At 42.7% G+C, this 17432-nt stretch overlaps 1 protein-coding gene across 1 annotated transcript in view; it reads right to left on the bottom strand.

Annotated features, from left to right (window-relative positions):
* LOC131251471 (protein ESMERALDA 1) overlaps window positions 1-17432 on the bottom strand; it is a 39585-nt gene that overhangs the window by 9045 nt on the left and 13108 nt on the right. The window contains exons 5-7 of the mRNA XM_058252191.1: window positions 5504-5701; window positions 2819-3023; window positions 2571-2738 (exon numbers count right to left, since the gene is read on the bottom strand). Of these exons, the coding sequence (XP_058108174.1) occupies window positions 2571-2738; window positions 2819-3023; window positions 5504-5701 (571 nt within the window). The remainder of the gene's footprint in view (window positions 1-2570; window positions 2739-2818; window positions 3024-5503; window positions 5702-17432) is intronic.

The raw sequence follows: 17432 nt of genomic DNA, 5'->3' as shown, positions 1-17432 counted from the left end.
AAAGGGATTAATTTGTCATGCTCTAACAGTTCGAGCTTTTAGAGCAAGTGGTTAATTATCCTACATCAAATTGGTATCAGAGCAGGAGGTCTCGTGTTCGAGACTCCTCACCGAGAGTGATTAATGCGGGAGCATTTTTTCACACTAGGCTCGAGTGGGGTGACCTGTGGGATGCAGGGGCACACTCCGGGTGGATGGCCCGCATAACCCATAGATTTGGGGCCCGTGGAGGCAGTGGCTCGTGTGAGACAGAGCCCATGGATTTGAGGCCCACGAGGAGGGTTCGACCGAGAACCTAACCCATGGATTTGGGGCCTGGGCTATGAGATAAAGGGATTAATTTGCCATGCTCTAACAATTCGAGCTTTTAGAGCAAGTGATTAATTGTCCTGCATTAAACTCGATGGTGTGGCACGCTCATAGCTCGGGTCGTTTTTCATTTCGGTCTTTCTATAGCTTGGTTCACAAATCATCAGTCACAACGAAGCTAGGTCACGCTTTGTTCTTCTAGCACTGTGGTGCCCCCTCCAAAGTAGCGGCCTTTGTTTGGTTGGTGGGGAGAAGGGTGTTGGCTATTGATAACCTCCAAAAGAGATCTATAATCCTCCCCAACATCCGCGTCTTATGCATGAATGAGGCAGAAACGATTGGTCACTAGTTTATCCATTGCTCCTTTACTCAAAAAGTGTCGGAACACTTTCACTCATTTCAAAATCTTGTGGATGATGTCGAGCAATGTCAACAGCCTTCTGTGGGCCTGACATGGGGGAGAGGGATTGGGAAGGAGGGCAATATGGTTTGGCATCTCATTCTCATAGTTATGTGGTGCGTAATTTGGGGGGAAAGAAATGATTATTGCTTCAAGAATAGGAGCAGTTATATCGATGAGGCGGTGAGGAAGATTTCAATGGAAGTGATGGGATGGGCTTCTCGAATAGAACCCGTCGATGTCTATAATCTTTCTTTTTTTCCAATGTCCATAATCTTTTCCCGCCCAACCATTGCTAGGGTGGACTTTTCTAATAAATTTTTTGTCACTCTTCAAATAAAAAATCCATAACACACCCCTCAAACCTCCATAGCCCTAGCACGTCATCCACGGCCCACAAAAAGACATTCTTTTTCATTCAGTAGAGATGAAATTTAGGTGGAAAAGAAAAGGGATACACGATAAAAGGCTATCCGACGCACTACTGATCCTCTTGTAAATACCTTGACATGATACACTAGCCACCAAAAAAAAAAAAGTAAAAAAGAAAATATCAATATCAAAGCATAACTAGATTTGCCCCTTTGAGCCTCTTCCACTCCATTCCCTTAAGATATCCTCGAAAGATTATCCATGAAACTCATTCACAGCATCCCCTTCAATAGTAATCTTCAAGGAGATAAGAGGCAGAGAAAATGCATTATCCTTTCCTAGTGCAAACAAACTTGACTCAACCGAACCAATCTTCCCACAAGAACCTAATAACAACACAACTCCCCTCTATCATCTCTCAACACACCACCCATCTCTCAGATACCCAAATTTCCCAAGGAGCACCTACCAACATCCAATTTCGCACATGTTGGCCTAGAGGGCATCCATTTGGCCTTATCCCTCTTTTTAACTGCCCCATCACAAATCCATACCTTCCAAACGCTGGCCACCTCCGAAGAGGACATCCCCTCCAATGCTAATGTTGAAATCTACCTTGGTCAAATCTACCAACAGTTGCTCGTTGTTGAAGATTCTAACATTACTTTCTTTCCATTATCCCCAAAAAAAAAAAAAATTGCATACAGGACCATCTTCCTGAAATGTGCCCTCTAATCTGAAATGGGCCGGATGACCATGCGTCAATCAACTCCTCAAGAATTATTTATCATCACCAATACCTTAAAACTTGCATCCAGCTTCTTTTCTGAACTATGACCTGGTAACGAGGTAATCACTGCTCAATGACACAAGCAGTTCACTGTTGTCTCCTTAAAATAAAATGTCCTCTTTTTTTTTTTACGTTGCATGCTTGAAATGAACCAATACAACATGAGGTTGGCTCGGGAATCTGGTATGAGTTAAGGAAGAGGTTCACTAAGCCCACCAGTATGTATAGCCCAAACACCATACAAGCATGGCACATGTGGAAAATCCAATGTTGTAGGCACGCCAATAGAATTCAGAAATCAGATTGGGCTGCTAATCACAGGTCCACAGTGTATGAAACAATTGGATGGCTAAAGCCTTTAAGTACATGTGACCAAGTTCTTCGTACTCGTCCATTTGTTTCAAGATCGACACTGTGTCCTACCAGACGAGACCTACCTGTCTCTTGGGCCAGGGCATCCCCATGGCAGGGTCCACCTGACAAATGGCAAGGATAACACACGCATGAGCCGTGTTGCAGAAGTGGCCACGTGAATGGATTCCGCTTGCTATACAAGGTGGTGGGACTAGCAAACCTCTACAAAAGAATCAGCACAACTCAGGAAACTTTCTGCAGGGTTAAAATTCAAAGACTTCAATGGGCATTAAATATAAATAGTAAATAGAAATATGGAATTACAGGGAAGCAAGGACCAGTTACCTCCAAGGGAGTAAGCGGACACTTTCCATTTATCCTATTTGCTCCAGGCCGTATAACACGACCAGGCTTGGTAAACTTTCCTCTCCAACCTCTCTCCCTTGCTGCATCCATGTCACGTTTCTCTTCCTCCCCGCCATCAAATACACAGCACGAGAAAGCAACCATATCCTATATACATGATGAAAATAAATACAAATTACTACCAAAATTCACATTCAAGTTCCTGCGATGAATGGTTGCATATTTACCTCTTCAAAGCGAAGATGCACGGCAATATATTTCCCATTATTATTTACACGCCGTTCCTTCATCCGTTCAACCACTTTGTCAGCAATTGTTTTTATGGGACTTGAAAACCTTAGTGCTTCATAATTGGCCAAGCATCTAAGACGTTGAACAGCTGGAGGAGCATCAAATGACAATCGATTTGCAAAAGGGGAAATCCGTATCAACCTGATTTATCCATTCATAGAAATGTAAGCTTTAACCTGTATTAAATCATTAACAAATACATTAACCACAGAAAACTAACAACAGCAAATTAAAGGAGTTCACCTAAATGTAATCATGAACCAAAGGCTTCTGGGGTTTTCTTCAGATTTGTCAAAAAGATGCTCTTGCTTGGTGTTCAATACAAATGTCTAACTTGTGAAAGGGTTTGATATTATTTGATTATTAACTCCACTATAAACAATATGCACCCAAACATACCCTGTCAAGAGCCTTTCATTGATCTAGAAAACAAAATACCTTCCAGGTTATGGTCTGACACAAACCCTTGATTACATTCCTTAAGGAGAAGGCCTTGATTAAAAGGTAAAAATAAAAAATAAAAAGTAGTATGCTACATGGTACAGAATAGGCGATGCAAATGATGCATAAAATCCTAATCTACAGTCACTCGCAAACTCTTGATTACATTCCTTGAGGAGAAGGCCTTAATTAAAAGGTAAAAACCATAAAGGAAAAATAAAAAAAAAAAAAAAAACTAATCTGTAAAATGGTATAGAATAGCTAATACAAATGATGCATAAGATCCTATCCATGATCATTCATCTTCAGAGTGTCTAGCACATCAATCAGGCTGAGGTACTGGTGATAGTATTCAGCATTTGCGCATCTCATATAGCCAACTGGTTGTCAAATACTAGCAAATGATGCATATCACGAATCCTGAGAGGCATCGACTTAAGATAGCCATGTAACCTTGTGGCATACACAAGCATGATATTCTAGCATTGTCAAGGGTCTCATATGCTAGAGATGATGAAAGATGCATCAAACTACAACACCTACCACCTAGTGACAGGGTCCAAGGTATTCAAAATTGGTTACATAACGGTGCTGGTCATAACCGTTACGCGTTACGGGGTCAAAACGGCCGCAATGGTCCCGTAAAGGCCCCGTAACAGTCCTGTGACAGTTTTTTCATAAAATGAAAATTGGTTGTAACAACTGATACGAGGGCTCTAACAGCCGTTACAGCCCGTATCATAACAGTAGCGGTGGTGGCCATTATGGCCACCATTACCATTTCGGAACACCTTAACAGGGTCCTTAGCACCTAGTGCTTAAGCGTCTGTGCCTAGCATAGAGAATCGGGCCAAGAGAGACCAATCTCATGTCATAGTGCCTATTGTTCTTGGACAATGGCTAAGGAAGGAAGCTCTGGGATTGGCACAAGTGCTACAATAGGTCTGCACTTGGGTGCAGAAACCTATCCCTGGAAGTCTAGTGCCTAGCACTTAGGCTTCCCCTAAGAAGTTTGCACTTTAGTGTAAAGCCTCCCTAGCAGGAGTGGGAGTGTTTAGACTAGTGAGGCTCACCTCAGTTCGGAGATAAACGTCAATATTTGAAACCTTGAGAGGGAAAGTAGTTAAAAGAAATCCTCTCAAATAACAAGCTAAGAAGTATTTATAGTCCCGAGGGATCTTGATTCCCTCCAAAAGTTTGTTACACGTTATGGACACGTGTCAACCTCTAATTGGATGAGAGAAGTTCAATTTTATGCAATCATGGGAACCAGGCAGACTAGTGCCTATTTTGTAAAGAGTTAAGCGCGTGACTCTTAGGCTTGGCGCCTATCACAGTGTGTTGTAACGGCCGTTGTGTAATGATAATGATGGCAACCGTTACATGTTAAAGGGTCATAATAGTAACAGTGGTAATTGTTACACGTTACGAGGTCGTAACGGCCATTACAAAAAAGATGAACTATATAACAGCCCCATAATGGCCGTTACAAGGCTGATGCAGTTTTTTTTAAAGACCATAACAGCCATTACAACCCTTTTCATAATGGTAAGATTGATAGTCATTACTACCACTGTTACCATTACAGAATACCTTGGCACATGTGCCTTAGCAGACAAGCGCAAGGAGCTTTGCGCCTAGCGCAAAGGGTCTCTTTGGATGTTCATGATATGGTGGAGGCACATAGAGCTAATTTTAGGTGCATGGGCTGGCCTACACAGGCGCAATGTGTCGCTGAGATGTATCTGGGCTTGTTTTAGCAGGCAACAAAATTGCATGTCAATGCTCGGGTTCTTCCTATCAAAGGATCATGAGTTTTGATTTGTACTATAAACATCTAACACAAGGTGACCAAAAAAATCATGCAGCCATATAAGCATAGAATTCTCCCATCTTCTCGGTTAATGCTAGGACCAATTGCACGATTGGTAAAGTGTGACCAGCTTCATGCTTATAGGTCCACTTAAGCAAGGCTGCCCTTGCCTAGGTGGACCAATCAGCACAGTACTGGTCACTTTTTCCCAGTAGTGATGGGACTTAGCATTCTGCAAACTCATACATTTTGTTGAAAACAAAAAAACAAACAAACTCCTGAATGTAAAGCATCCCTCCAACAAAGTTGAAGCCATGTATCATTTCAATATGTATCAGCATTAAGCTGCCACAAGTCCTGAACTCACCGTTCTTCAAGTAGCCTTGGAAGAACTGTATCCTTGTAATACATGATAGGAGACCAAGCCTTTACTTTGAAGTTATGGACGTTGCTCATATTGTGATCAAATCTTTCCATTATATAACTAGGCAGTTTACTAACCACCCGCAGATCATTTTTCAAGGTACTGATGAAATAATCCTCATCAAAGATGTCTTTGAATTTGCTGCAGAAGTTAACCAAAGAGTAAAGATGTTTAGCCAATAATACCACGAATGAAATGGCATGCACCAATCATAACCAGATAAACACTTCAAACCTATTCATTGCAATCAGTACACATTAAACTATAGAAAACTATTCACAATCAGAAGGAAAAAAAAAAAAAACTGAATTCATTAGCCATTGTTAAAGATGAAACGATCAATCTGTGTGTATATATGAATCTAAGTTTCTAAAGAGCCACACAGGAGAGGCCGAAATAGAGTATAAAAACTACGTAATGGAACTCGATTGTCTAAGAACATGACAAAAACAAGATTCAGATTGTTTCAGGCTTTCAGCAGCATTGCGCAAGGTATCCCATATCCTCAAAAACTAGGAAAATGGAAACCGGAAGCATTCATTTCATAGAAACGGAAAATGGTTGGCAAATAGTTGGGGCATTGTACTTGATAACAAACCAATATTCCTAAGTTGTAATTATAAATATCCTATAAACAGGTCTCCTAGAATCCTTATGTACTCCTTTCTTCTTCTCTTTTGGAACACTCAACTAGAAACTATTCATTCCCCCGGAGGAATGATAAAATGCTGGAAAGGGTTGTTTGGACATCGTTGTTCGGGCTTTCGGTCTGTACAAGAAGACCCACGCCCATGCACCAAAAATCCTCCGGGTTGAAAGATAACAGCCATCGAATATGTGGCCTTTTTCTTGTTGAACGTGAAACATTGCTATCTTTTCATCGTTAAGAATAAATTTCTTGGCCACTTACCAAATAGCAATTTTCCTTTCCGAGGTTTTTTTTTTGGAAGGTAAGAATAAGATTTTATTGCCAACCAAGCAGGCCGCTAATGACCAAATTGTGACAGATTACAAAGGGATTCTCAGACAGCACTGGAACAAATTAGAAAACTCAAAGAGAGCAACAAGCGGCTCCAAAAAAAATATAAGTATGATGCAGCAGCATCCCACCGGCTAGCAAAAGAGGCCAGCACAGAGCAGCAGTACCACACACTTATGGCACAGAGTTGGTAGAATGGATAAAATGGATGCATAACAGGGATGGGTTAGAATGCTCTTGAGATTTCTAGTAAACTGGCATCTATACAGGTTCTCCAACCAGAAAGTGTGGGATTCGAGAGGATGTCGCTTATTTTCATGGATTGGACTTCAATGCAGATGCATTAGATACCTTAAGAGAGAATGATGTCCAAAATATCAGGGGCAGCTTGAAAGCATTGTTTCTTGAAACTTGGGTGGAGAACACCCAAGAAAGGAATATCATATTAATTCCAGCAGAAATCCCCCCACTCTAGGCATTACTTTGGTTATTGAACATGGTGAATGATACTAATGGACCCCAATTAGTTGGGATAATGCTTAGATGATGGTGAATGATAGTGGAGTGATTTGAATTTTATTATGACACAACAGACAATGAAAATCTCATGATCTGTAATACCTTTCTTAATGCATATTTGATGCAAAATGGATTATTAATTAGTCTACTTTATTTTTCTGATTTATTCATATTTTCATATTTTCTCTTTTAGAAAATTAGTAAAAATCTTATGATTTACATACAATTTGCAATTCGATATGATTTTATTCCTATAACGATTTATGATACAATTTATGATATGATTTTGATTTTGACAACATTGGTAAGCAGGTCCAGGGGCATGCAGATCTGGAACTCTTCAATACAGTCAAAGATTGATTTCATATCCCCTCAATGTATGTTGTCTATTCTGTTTAGATCTTGCAAATGGGTTCAAGGCGGTGCCCGTCAGCGGTGTGCGTTCATGACAACCTGTGCCAAAGACCAGGCTCTATGCAGACTTAGATCAAATTCCTAGCTGATGGGATGTCCCATTGTGCATAGATGGAGGCTTGAATGTATCAGGTCTTATCATGAAAAGGGTGGGTCGCAGACTATGACAAGCGTGAGGCGCTTCGATATTTTCTTCCATAGAAGGCAGCTATTAGATTTTCCGCTCCAAGAAGTGATATGCACTTGGTCAATTCTATGAGTAAGCTAGACAGATTCATGGTCCACATAAAGTGGGGAGATCTGTTTCCAGAGGGTTTTTAGAAGGCCCTCCCTAGGCCTGTTTCGGATTACAAGCCAATTTGTTTGGTTTCTATGCTGGAATCCGGGGCCAAAGACCTAACTGCTTCAAAAAAAATATTGTTGCAACATCCCGGCATCTTTACATTGGCCAAGTCCTGATGGGAGTGAGACTCTTTTGCAATGAAAGCCACGGCTGGAAGAAGTATGACTCCAAGATTAAGCTTCTCAAAACTAATCTTAGGGTCCGGAACAATGAGATTCTTGGAGATTTGAAAGCATCCAAAGGTCTGATGATGAAGAAAATAGCTATTCTGGACAGATTTGAGGAGGTCTCTCTCTTCCCCAAAGAAATTGCAAAGAAAGATGAGGCAAAGACCAAGTTGGAAGCCATTCTATGAAAGGAGCAAATCCATTGGAGACAGAAATTACAGTCCAAATCGATCCAAAGGGGGGACAAGAATACCACCTTCTTTCAGAAAAATGCAAGTGCTGGAAAAAGGTTCTAACCAGATATCGTCGATCAAAGTTGGCAACATGTAAGGAAGAAATCAAACAATCTATAGTAGAATTCTACTGGCAGATGTGTTCAGAAGACTTCCCCTCTAGACATTCATGAGTGGGTTATGGTTTGATAGGTTTCCCCCAATGAAGGCGAAGTCAATAGAAAAAGAGGTGAAACAGGCAATTTTCAGCCTAAAAGGTGATTCGCCCCAAGACCAGATGGGTTCCCCCTAGCCTTTTATTAGCATTTTCTGTACTTCCTTCAAAATACAAACTATTCCTTCATTGCCAGTCCCCAGCCCGGATGACATCATTAAGATGTTTGACGAATTCCATGGAAGAGGGATAATTGACAGAGATGCAAACTATTCCTCCATTGTCAGTCCCCCAGCCTGGATAAAGGAGGGCATCAGGTTGGCAGCCAGCACCAAACTTATGCCATAATTTCATAATGAATCCGAACACAGAACAGGATTAATGTAACTGACCCCAGCTAATTGGGATAAGGCTTAGATGATGATAATGATGACAACGACGACAATTGCGCTTGCTCAAAGATGAGGTGATGGATAAGAGCAAGTGTTACCTCAACATGGTTCTCAATCCTAATCAATGGCACTCCTGTGGGTTTCTTTAAGAGCACCCGGGGCATTTGCCAAGGGGGATCCCTGTCCCCGTTTTTGTTCAATATCGTAGCCGAAGCTCTTGATAAAATGTTGGAGAAAGCGGCTGCTTCTAGCCTCACCAAGGGCATGTCCATAGATGATATCCCCTTCCCTAGCACGAACATCTAGCACGTAGTAAATACCATGCTGTTCAGCTCAACATCTAGCTTAGAAGCCTAGCAATTCGAGGTTATTCTCTGGTGTTCTGAGGTGGTATCCAAGCTTTAGGATAATTTGTCAAATAGTCCCTGTCTGATTAATATGGAGAGCCAAGAAGTCAAGATTATTGCTGAACCAGTGGGTTGCGATATTGTTACTCTCCCCATTCTGCCATTGGATATGCCTTTGGGAGCCCCCAAACCAGCAGTGGAAGCTTGAGATGCAGTGAGAGCAGTGTAGTCACAAGTCGGGCTTGGAAGGGCAAGTTTTGCTGCGGAGAGGAAAGATATACTCAACTAAAGCAGTTCTAACAAACATGCCAATTCATCTCCTGTCCCTGTTCAAATGGCCATCAAAGTTGTTGCCATACTCGAATCCATTCAAAAGCAATTCCTATGGAATAATAGGCAATGCAGTCACAGGTTTCATCCGATGGCTTGCCTAGATGTGTGCAATCCTATCATACACGGAGGTCATCAGACCAATTTCAGAAGTCAATGCCGCTTTGCTTGCCAAAATTGTGTTCAAGGCTATTGCATACAAAGGTCCCCGCATCAGACCAATTCGAGAAGTCAACAATGCTTTGCTTGCCAAAAGGTGGTGGAGGATTGGCAACAAGGAAGCTCGTCTTCTGAAGCAGATCCTGACAGCCAAATACAATGCCGTGGAGGACTGGTGGGATGTCAATTAAGTGAGATGCAAGAAGGGTTTACTTATCTGAAAAATCATTTCGTCAACTACCAAGACGGTGCAACCAAGTTATTGAGTCAATATGGTCTAGACACTTGAATCGCAAAGAAACGGATAAGAGCATACCCACAGGAATATCTGAGTAGAGAGCGAGAAATAACTTTATTGATATCAAACTTCTTCTCTTACGGTACTTGAAAACTCACACTCAGAAAATTTGGAATGCCTACCTCCTACAACACCACCCCTTTTATAGACTCTAAAGACAATCCTCATGAATCTTTAATGAAAATCCCCTAACTATCAAATTGATTTCAAACCAATCTTAATTAATTTCAAATCAATCTAATCTACCTAATAAGATGGCAACAAGCCTGATAATAGTAAAAGAAAATCTAGGAAATAATTTAAATCAGCCCCCATATCTTCCATGAATAGTAAATTGTAATTCTTGTTATTTAGGCCTTGAATCTATCAACAAAACATCCAAATCAGCACATGTTGGGACCTATTGTGAGACGTGAGCCAACATCATTCCCCCCCGGTTGGAAAGAACTCGACTCCAGCAAGTTGGACACTTCATACAAGCAGTGTTCAAAGTATCAATATCGCTACAAGATTCGTTGGCCAAGGATACAGCAACAACATCATTATCATCGATAATATTGCCGATTCACATAAATGCGGGAAAACATTGGGGAAACATAAGGAAAACGATGCAATTTTTCAGTGACACTTCAGGAGATGCTAAAATACACATTTACATATTTAAGAATCAAATAATAGCGAAAAATATGCATATTTGCGTATTTAAGAATCAAATAATAAGTTTCACTTTAATGGGGCCTAAAAGCATGTATCGTTGACTCAGGGAAACATTGGGGAAACATAGGGAAAATGGTGGATCCATCCATCGATCCAACCATCCATTTATGCATGCACATACATACAAACACACATGCATAATCCATCCATCCATCCATGCGTACACGCGCGCACGCACCCAAATCCATCCATCCATCCATCCAAACATGCATTTCATCATACAAACATGCATGACTCCCCAACCACCGCGCGGACGAGAGCTTTTGGCGAGAGAGGGCGAAGATTCTATTTCCAAAAACCCCATCTCAGAAGTTCATGAGATCAAGATCCCGAATCTGCAGCTAGACGAGGAGTCTTCGGATAGATGGCAAGAAGTTGCTCGTAGAAAGGGTAATGGGAAGCGGGTGGTTCGTAAAACCAGATTTGTTGCAAGTTATCCGACTCTATTCGTTAAAGGATTTCCAGAAGGATGGTTCCCCATCAATCTAAGGAGAGTGTTTGGTCGGGCTGGCACAATGATGTATGTTGTCATGCCCAGGGACAGAAAAAATGGCCTATTTAGAAGTTTTATGCTGATAAGACTGGGGTCAGAGGAGCAGTTGAGAGCGATACAGATGCTACACGAAGAAAGATTCGGTGGTGCGCCGCTACTGGTCCAAAGGGCTAAATATGGACCAAAACGGAATCAGAAGAACATCGGTCCCGATAAGGCTGCGAACTCTAAGGGTACGATTAGGCAAAACTCTCTTCATAGCCCCTGTAAGACTAACGGAGGAAGTTCTTTCAAAGACGCGTTGCTCGGTTCATCATCTTCTCAGCAGTCTAAGTTTCATCAGACAGGAGACAAGGAAGGGAATCAGAACTTCAACGCGCACGATGCACCAATTACGGGTCCGGAGCAGGTGCTGCGGGTAAACCAGGATTCCTTTGCTCGCGCTAGAAAGGATATGGAAGACATGGTTGTGGTGATAACTAAAGAGGGTGCCTCGATCCCTCAAGTCAGAAGATGGATTGACGACTGCTGCAGAATCCAGCCTTCCGCCTATATCTTGAAACCTATTGGCTACAATGAGTTATGGATCAAACCAGCCCCGGGTGTTAACCTGGACCTTCTGGTCATGGCAGGTGTTCTGCATACAAAAGGCCCGGTTCGGAAGGTTCAAAGGTGGAACGAATTTTCTTATTTCCGCATGGAGGAGGTGTGGATCCCCATCTGGGTCATTCCTCTTGAATTATGGTATGATGAATTCTTTATATCCGCTGCATCAATGGTGGGCTCTTTCATGGAACTAGATCCCAAAACCAAGATCGATGAGGAAATGGCCGTCATCAGAGCTCGTGTTCGAAGAAACAAAGGGGATTGTCTTCCTCCCCATATTGTAGTTATCGTCAACAACAAAAGGCTCTGTCTGCCTGTTCAAAGGGAGGCTATTAATGAGCCGATTCCTAGGTGGGGCGACCTGTGGAAGACGAAAGAACCAGGGTCATCTTCCTCCGTTCCCGACGTCATTGAAGACGATGGTATGGTGTTCCAACTCCAGTGTTCCCACGAAGCACAGAACCGAATCATCACGACAGCTAGCGCTCATGATGGTAGCGTCAATCCTCTGTCAACTCACTTGACATGTGGAACAATCTCCATAATGACACATGCCCCCAACCCTGCAGATATCTCGATCCCCCCACCTACAGCCACTTCAGTCAGACCCCCATCAGACTATGTGACACGCGGTGCGCCCACAGTCCCAATCCCCCCCCCCCCCGGGCAGATCGAGCGCCTTCCAAGCCCTCCTAGGTCCACCACGTCCTCCGGGATGGAAAACCATGCCTCCTCTACTCTTCGAATGGAGACACGTGCCGAGTCGGACAACCAAATATCGACAGTTGGCCCTGTAGAGACTAATGGCCCAAGTTTATCTATTGGGTCTGACTCAGATCCGGGCCCAGCAGCGCTTCTCAGGTCGGGACCTCAAGTGGAATCGGATCGGGCTTTTAATCTTAACTTATCCCCTAGCCCTGACCCACATCTGGACCGTAGGCTGATTTCTGTGGCCCCTAACGTGCCAGGTGTTACCTTTCGCCTTTCCGATAAAGCCACGATGGTGTGGAGTTCTCCTTTGATCCAGTAGGCCATGGAGCTGGGAAACTCATCTCTCTCTAGTCTTAACACTTCTTATAGTCGGAGCCACCCATCCGATCTTAACCTCCATTTCAACGAGAGTGTAGATATGAGGGATTCTGATATTTAGTCCTGCAACTCGGAGAACCCGGATTCTCTCGATTCCCCTCCTCCTCCTGCTTCCTACGACACGATATCTGATCAAGCTCTTTCTACCCTCGTCCAGGAAGATATAGGCGATCGGGTTATTGAAGCGGAACCGCTCCAGATTCGGATCGGTACCTCTACCGAGCAGGGGATTCTTATGGATAAGAAGTCGGCAGATAACGAGTGCAAAGCTATCCTTATCAACACTATCCAGAAGAAGAAATGCATTAAAGATGCTATTGGCCACGTAGGCAGGGCCGTAGGGTTATCCTTCGGGGATCGTCTAGAAGACTACATCGCTCTGTTTTAGTGCGTGGAAGCTCATGGAAGACCTCTCTGTGCCACGAGATCTCCCAAAAATCGCTTGTCCAAATCATGTAGCAACAGAGAGCTTCAGTGCCTTGCTTCTTCTACGGTTTCTGTGTCGGAATTTGCCAAGATGGTTGAGCGCCAGGGTACTCGGGGCAGTCTAGTTCTCCAATGAAGATCATCTCCTGGAATGTTAGGGGGGTGAGGTCAAAGCAAAAGAGAAGGTTGATCAAAGACTCCTGCAGTTCTCGTCATCCAGATATCATCTACCTCCAAGAAACAAAGGTTCAGAATTTTAACGACAGAATTATGGGTGAAGGCCGCAGACATCAAATGGGTGCGTTAGATGCTACCGGTAGTGCTGGAGGTATCTTGATAGCATGGAAATCTTCCCAATGGAAGCTGGTGAATTCATGGTCTGGGATTTTTTCGGTCTCAGTTATCCTCTCTGATATATCATCTAATCAGAAGTGCCTCATCTCTTCTGTTTATGGCCCAACCATTGATCCCAGAAGGGCTGATTTCTGAGAAGAACTGACCGCCTCTAGGCTGAAATTTTCAGGCCCTTGCTGTTTCGCTGGAGACTTTAACATCATCAGATATGCAGAAGAAAAAATCTCATGGTAGGAAACTGTCGCCTACGATGCATTCTTTCTCAAGCTAGATTGATGTCCAGGAACTGGTTGATCTCCCTCTCCTCAACTCCAGATTTACGTGGACAAACGGTAGATTGAGTGCCTTCCTCTCCAGATTGGACAGATTTCTTGTTTCTTCAGATTGGTTGGAATGGCTTCCCTCCGTCTCTCAGACCGCCCTTCTGAGAACTACTTCTGATCATTGTCCGGTAATGTTGTCGACAGATGAATATACTTGGGGCCCGAAACCTTTCAGATTCGAATCCTCCTGGTTAAATATTGATGGTTTTTTTCAATTGATATCGGATTGGTGGGGTGATTTTCAAGTTGCAGGTTTTGCAAGTTATAGGTTAAGCAGTAAATTCAGAATGCTGAAGGAGAAGCTAAGGCAATGGAAATAGGCAGTCCTCTCCAAAAGAGATTTGAAAATGGTTTCGATCATGGTTGATCTGCAGGCGATAGATGCGGGAGCTGAAGTTGGTCTCATGTCCACTAAGATCCTGTCCAAAAGAATTCAGTTGATCCAGTCTCTATCTGCCAGAGTGCTTGAAAACGAAATTGCCTGGAAACAAAGATCTCGTGCCAAGTGGCTTAAGGAGGGAGATAAAAACTCTAGATACTTTCACAGTATAGCCAGTATGCATGCCAGGAAAAATAAAATCAGCAGCATCTCCGTGAATGGTCGACGTACTAAACATAAAGATGAAATAACGGAGGAAGCAATCGCGTATTTCGGATCATTGCTTACGAAAGATCGCTGGGAGAGGCCGCATTTGGACCACCTTCAGATGGATTGTCTGTTGGCTGAAGACACCAAAGCCTTAGAAGCTCCTTTTACAATTGAAGAAGTCAGATTGGCCGTTGATTCCTTAGGCAGTGACAAGGCCCCAGGCCCCGACGGTTTCCCCATTTGCTCCTATATGTTTTTCTGGGAGGTCATCAAAGAAGACATAATGTTATTTTTCAACAAGTTTCATGAAAGGGGTGGATTGTCTAAAGGTTTGGGGGCCTCCTTCATTGCGCTTATCCCAAAAGTTCCGGGTGCAAGTTCCTTCAACAATTTTAGACCCATCAGTCTATTAGGGGGCCCTTATAAAATTCTGATAAAAGTCATGGCTTCCCGCTTGAAGATGGTCATCAGGAAGATTATATCAAGTCATCAGAGTGCATTCATTCCAGGGAGACAGATTATTGACTGTGCGCTCATTGCTAACGAATGTTTGGATTCTAGCCACAAAGATGGTTCTTAGTCTATTTTTTGCAATATGGACATTGAAAAGGCTTACGACCATGTGGACTAGGATTTTTTGCAATATATGATGGGGCATATGGGCTTTGGTGAGAAATGGCGTGGGTGGATTGGAGAATGTCTTGGGTCGGCCTACTTTTCCATCCTTCTTAATGGAACCCCGAAAGGATTCTTTAGGAGTTCAAGAGGCATTCGTCAAGGCGACCCACTATCTCCCTTCCTCTTTCTCATTGTGGGAGAAGCCTTTTCCATAATGATTCAGTCAAGCCAGGCGGCAGGCATTCTAGGCGGTATCAGAGTGAAAGGTATGTCGTCCCTGATATCTCATATATAGTATGCAGACGATACTCTGATTTTCAGTGAAGCAGATCCTGTTAAGGTTGGTAACTTACGCACTACGATTCTTTGCTTTGAGGCCGTGTCGGGGTTAAGGATCAATCTGGCAAAATCTAAGATGTTCGGGGTGAATCTAAAGGATGAGGAGGTTAGCAACCTTGCTGATTTTTTCAAGTGCGCTCCAATCTCGCTTCCAGTCTCCTTCATCAGCCTTCCTTTATGTTTGGGCGCGCCCCCTAAATCCCTTTGGGATAAGGTTATCAACAGGTTCGAAAGCTACCTGGCAAGATGGCAATGTAGATATCTTTCCTTGGGTAGCCGCCTAACACTTATCAAGGCAGCTCTTTCAAACCTGCCTTTATATGTCATGTCCCTTTTCAGATGTCCAGCCCCTGTTTTGGCTAATCTTGAAAGATTAAGGCGGGAATTCCTTTGGCATGGCGAGGAAGAGAAAGAAGTTCCATCTTGTTCAATGGCATCAGGTCTGCAAGCATTTCAAAGATGGTGGAGCGGGAATCAAAGATCTCAAGAGGAGGAATAGGGCTCTCCTAGGGAAATGGACTTGGAGACTTGGCACCGAGGGGGATAGTCTTTGGAATAAGATAATCAAAGGGAAATACGGCAAGTCCTTTGGTGGTTGGTGGACCAAAGTCTCTTCTCGCTATAGGGCTTCAGCCCTTTGGAAAGGGATCTCTTCTTTGAGAAAGGAGGTCCTAAAAGGCATCGGTTTCGTTCTAGGTAAAGGAGAAGACATCCGGTTTTGGGAAGACATTTGGGTGGGAGATTCACCTTTGAAAGACGACTTTCCGAATATTTACTGCCTTGTCTCTAAAGTCTAATCCCGTTATCCCAGTTGCAAGCTGCTTCTCTATGGCAGCTAAGAAAATTGAGTGGATCGTGAACTGCAGGAGGAATCTTCATGATTGGGAGGCTGAAGAGTATGCGGGTCTTCTTGAACGTATTTATAGGGGCATTCCAGATATCGATTCCCCAGACAGATTATTCTAGAAGGCGGACAAATCCAGCATATTCTCAATTAAATCTTTTTACACCTTGCTGGATAATGAGTAGGCCTCTCTTGATAACACCTACCATTTCTGGAAATATTCGATCCCTCCTAAACACGCCGCCTTTGGGTGGTTGGTGGGGATCAAGAGGATCCTCAAGGTGGACAATTTGAGAAAAAGGGGGATGCCCATCGTTAATGTCTGCCTTTGCTGTATGAAGAATGAAGAATCAATTGATCATCTGCTCATTTTCTGTCTTTTTATCACTCGGATTTGGTCTGATTTTCTCAAATACTTCAATTTAAATTGGTGCTTTCCCGGCTCGGTGAGTCTTCTCCTAAAAGCTTGGCATGGGGTAAAGACTACGCAAGCAAACGACGCGCTTATGGAGAATGGCCATCATTGTGATTTGGTGGTCGGTTTGGGAAGAAATAAACAGTAGATGCTTCAGGGACATTTCAAACTCAGATGTGGTTGTAGCCAGTAAGGCTAAGCGGTTAATGATTGAATGGGTTGTCTTCGTAGCGGGCCTAAAGGATTGTGGTTTTCTTTTTCTTGGTGCCTAGTAGAGATTGCTCTCTCAGTGGTCTCTCTATTCTCCTTCGCTTTGTATTTCCTTTTCTTTCATTTTATCAATATATTTCGTGACTTCTCAAAAAAAATAAATAAATAAATAAAATAAAATAAAAAATCATACAAACATGAGCCCATAAAAAAATTTTGAAATGATTTTTTTTAATAAACAATTTTTGGCGATATTGATACATTAGCGATACATTGGTGAATTATCGAAATATCGTTGGTAAATTGGCGATATAGGCGACAACTGGAATTTACACAATCGAAAATATTAGTAAAATATTGGCGATATCGATACATTAACGATACTTAGCAATATATCGTCGATGCATAGAATTTTTTATACTACTAGTGTTATCGGTATCGCTAATAGTGTTATTTGAAATCACTGAGCTGGAGATACGGATAATATTGAGGATATTTCAATAATATCGGGGAT

Source organism: Magnolia sinica, chromosome 7 (genome assembly GCF_029962835.1).
Source record: "Magnolia sinica isolate HGM2019 chromosome 7, MsV1, whole genome shotgun sequence".
NCBI classification, from domain to species: domain Eukaryota; kingdom Viridiplantae; phylum Streptophyta; class Magnoliopsida; order Magnoliales; family Magnoliaceae; genus Magnolia; species Magnolia sinica.
Note: the sequence above shows the minus strand (reverse complement) of the source record. Positions and strands in the feature narration are given on the sequence as shown.